The sequence below is a fragment of the Salvelinus sp. IW2-2015 genome, linkage group LG15 (genome assembly GCF_002910315.2).
Source record: "Salvelinus sp. IW2-2015 linkage group LG15, ASM291031v2, whole genome shotgun sequence".
Lineage (NCBI taxonomy): Eukaryota > Metazoa > Chordata > Actinopteri > Salmoniformes > Salmonidae > Salvelinus > Salvelinus sp. IW2-2015.
Window position 1 is genome coordinate 62,532,666 of NC_036855.1, and position 1,723 is coordinate 62,534,388.

Genomic DNA, 1,723 nt, shown 5'->3' on the forward strand with positions numbered 1-1,723 from the left:
AATTACTTAAAAATCATACAATGTGATTTTCTGGATTTTTGTTTTAGATTCCGTCTCTCACAGTTGAAGTGTACCTATGATAAAAATTACAGACATGCTTTGTAAGTAGGAAAACCTGCAAAATCGGCAGTGTATCAAATACTTGTTCACCCCACTGTATGTGGGCACACACACACACAAACGAACACCGGCTTTACCTCTATGAGCGGGTGCCAGTGGGCGATGGGTTTTCGTGGGTACGACAGCATTTCGCTCCAGTGGTCTCGGCCCAGGTGCTCTGCATCGTTGCCCACTTTACACACCCCGATGACCTCATTATGGCCTACACTGGATAGGGAAACACACAGAGGCCTTCATTACTCCTGCCTTTGGACTGGAGATGAAGGAGTACTGTCTCTACCTAAACTTAACGTTTATTTGGGTAGTAAGATAAACCTACAAGTTTATTCCTACCTTTAGATAGAACATTAAAGTAACATTACAGTAACCCTGTGTGGATCTAAAKGTGAATCACATGACTCATTGAAAATGTGTGAATTCAGTGAAAAATAGGGCATCAACCAAAATGTATGATGGGATGTGAAATGTCAGGAAAGAACATTCATATTGCGTCTGTATGAATGGTGTGACAGAGCTAAATGATGTGACAGAATGAGAGTATCTTTTCAATAACGATGTGACAGAACAGTCATTATTTTTWAACTTTTTTWTTTATTTCACCTTTATTTAACCAGGTAGGCCAGTTGAGAACAAGTTCTCATTTACAACTGCGACCTGATCAAGATAAAGCAGAGTTACACATAAACAAACGTACAGTAAATAACACAATAGAAAAATCTATGTACAGTGTGTGCAAATGTAGAAGATTAGGGAGGTAAGGCAATAAATAGGCCATAGAGGTGAAAAAACTACAATTTAGCATTAACACTGGATTGGTAGATGTGCAGATGATGATGTGCAAGAGAACTGGGGTGCAAAAGAACAAAAAGATAAATAACAATATGGTGATGAGGTAGTTGGCTGTGCTTTTTACAGATTGGCTGTGTACAGGTACAGTGATAAGTGGTAAGCTGCTCTGACATGCTTAAAGTTAGAGAGGGAGATATAAGTCTCCAGCTTCAGTGATTTTTGCAATTCGTTACAGTCATTGGCAGCAGAGAACTGGAAGGAAAGGCGGCCAAAGCAGGTGTTGGCTTTGGGGATGACCAGTAAAATATACCTGCTGTAGCGCGTGCTATGGGTGGGTGTTGCAAAGCTAGGTGATCGTGTGAATATGTCTACCTTCACAGTAATGATGATACATTTGCCTTGGTGCAAAAACATAGCGGTACTAAAATGAGAATTGATAAGAGCAAGAATAGAAGGAAGATAAAGACGAGGAGATGTTGGACTGCTACCCACAGATAGGAGGCCCTGGAGTAACGTAACCTTCTCTATTTCACTCGCATCGGCATTGAAAGCTTTTTAACCCTCTATAGGCCTTGCATCAATTCTGAATAAGTATTGTCTTGACTGGAGGTATCTACTCTCTCAAGGGACTATGAGAAGCCTGATAGACTGACAAGTAGCACAAAGGTATATACTGCATAAGAACCACAAATTAAAAACTACTGAGTCACTGAGTTAAAAGCTACTGAGTTAAAAGCTACTGAGTCACTGAGTTAAAAGCTACTGAGTCACTGAGTTAAAAGAAGCTACTGAGTCATGAGTTTAAAGCACTGAG

At 40.2% G+C, this 1,723-nt stretch overlaps 1 protein-coding gene across 1 annotated transcript in view; it reads right to left on the reverse strand.

Annotated features, from left to right (window-relative positions):
* Positions 1 to 1,723, reverse strand: part of LOC111975167 (synaptotagmin-9) — a 54,323-nt gene that overhangs the window by 5,676 nt on the left and 46,924 nt on the right. The window contains exon 6 of the mRNA XM_024003373.2: positions 198 to 327. Coding sequence (XP_023859141.1) covers positions 198 to 327 — 130 coding nt within the window. The remainder of the gene's footprint in view (positions 1 to 197; positions 328 to 1,723) is intronic.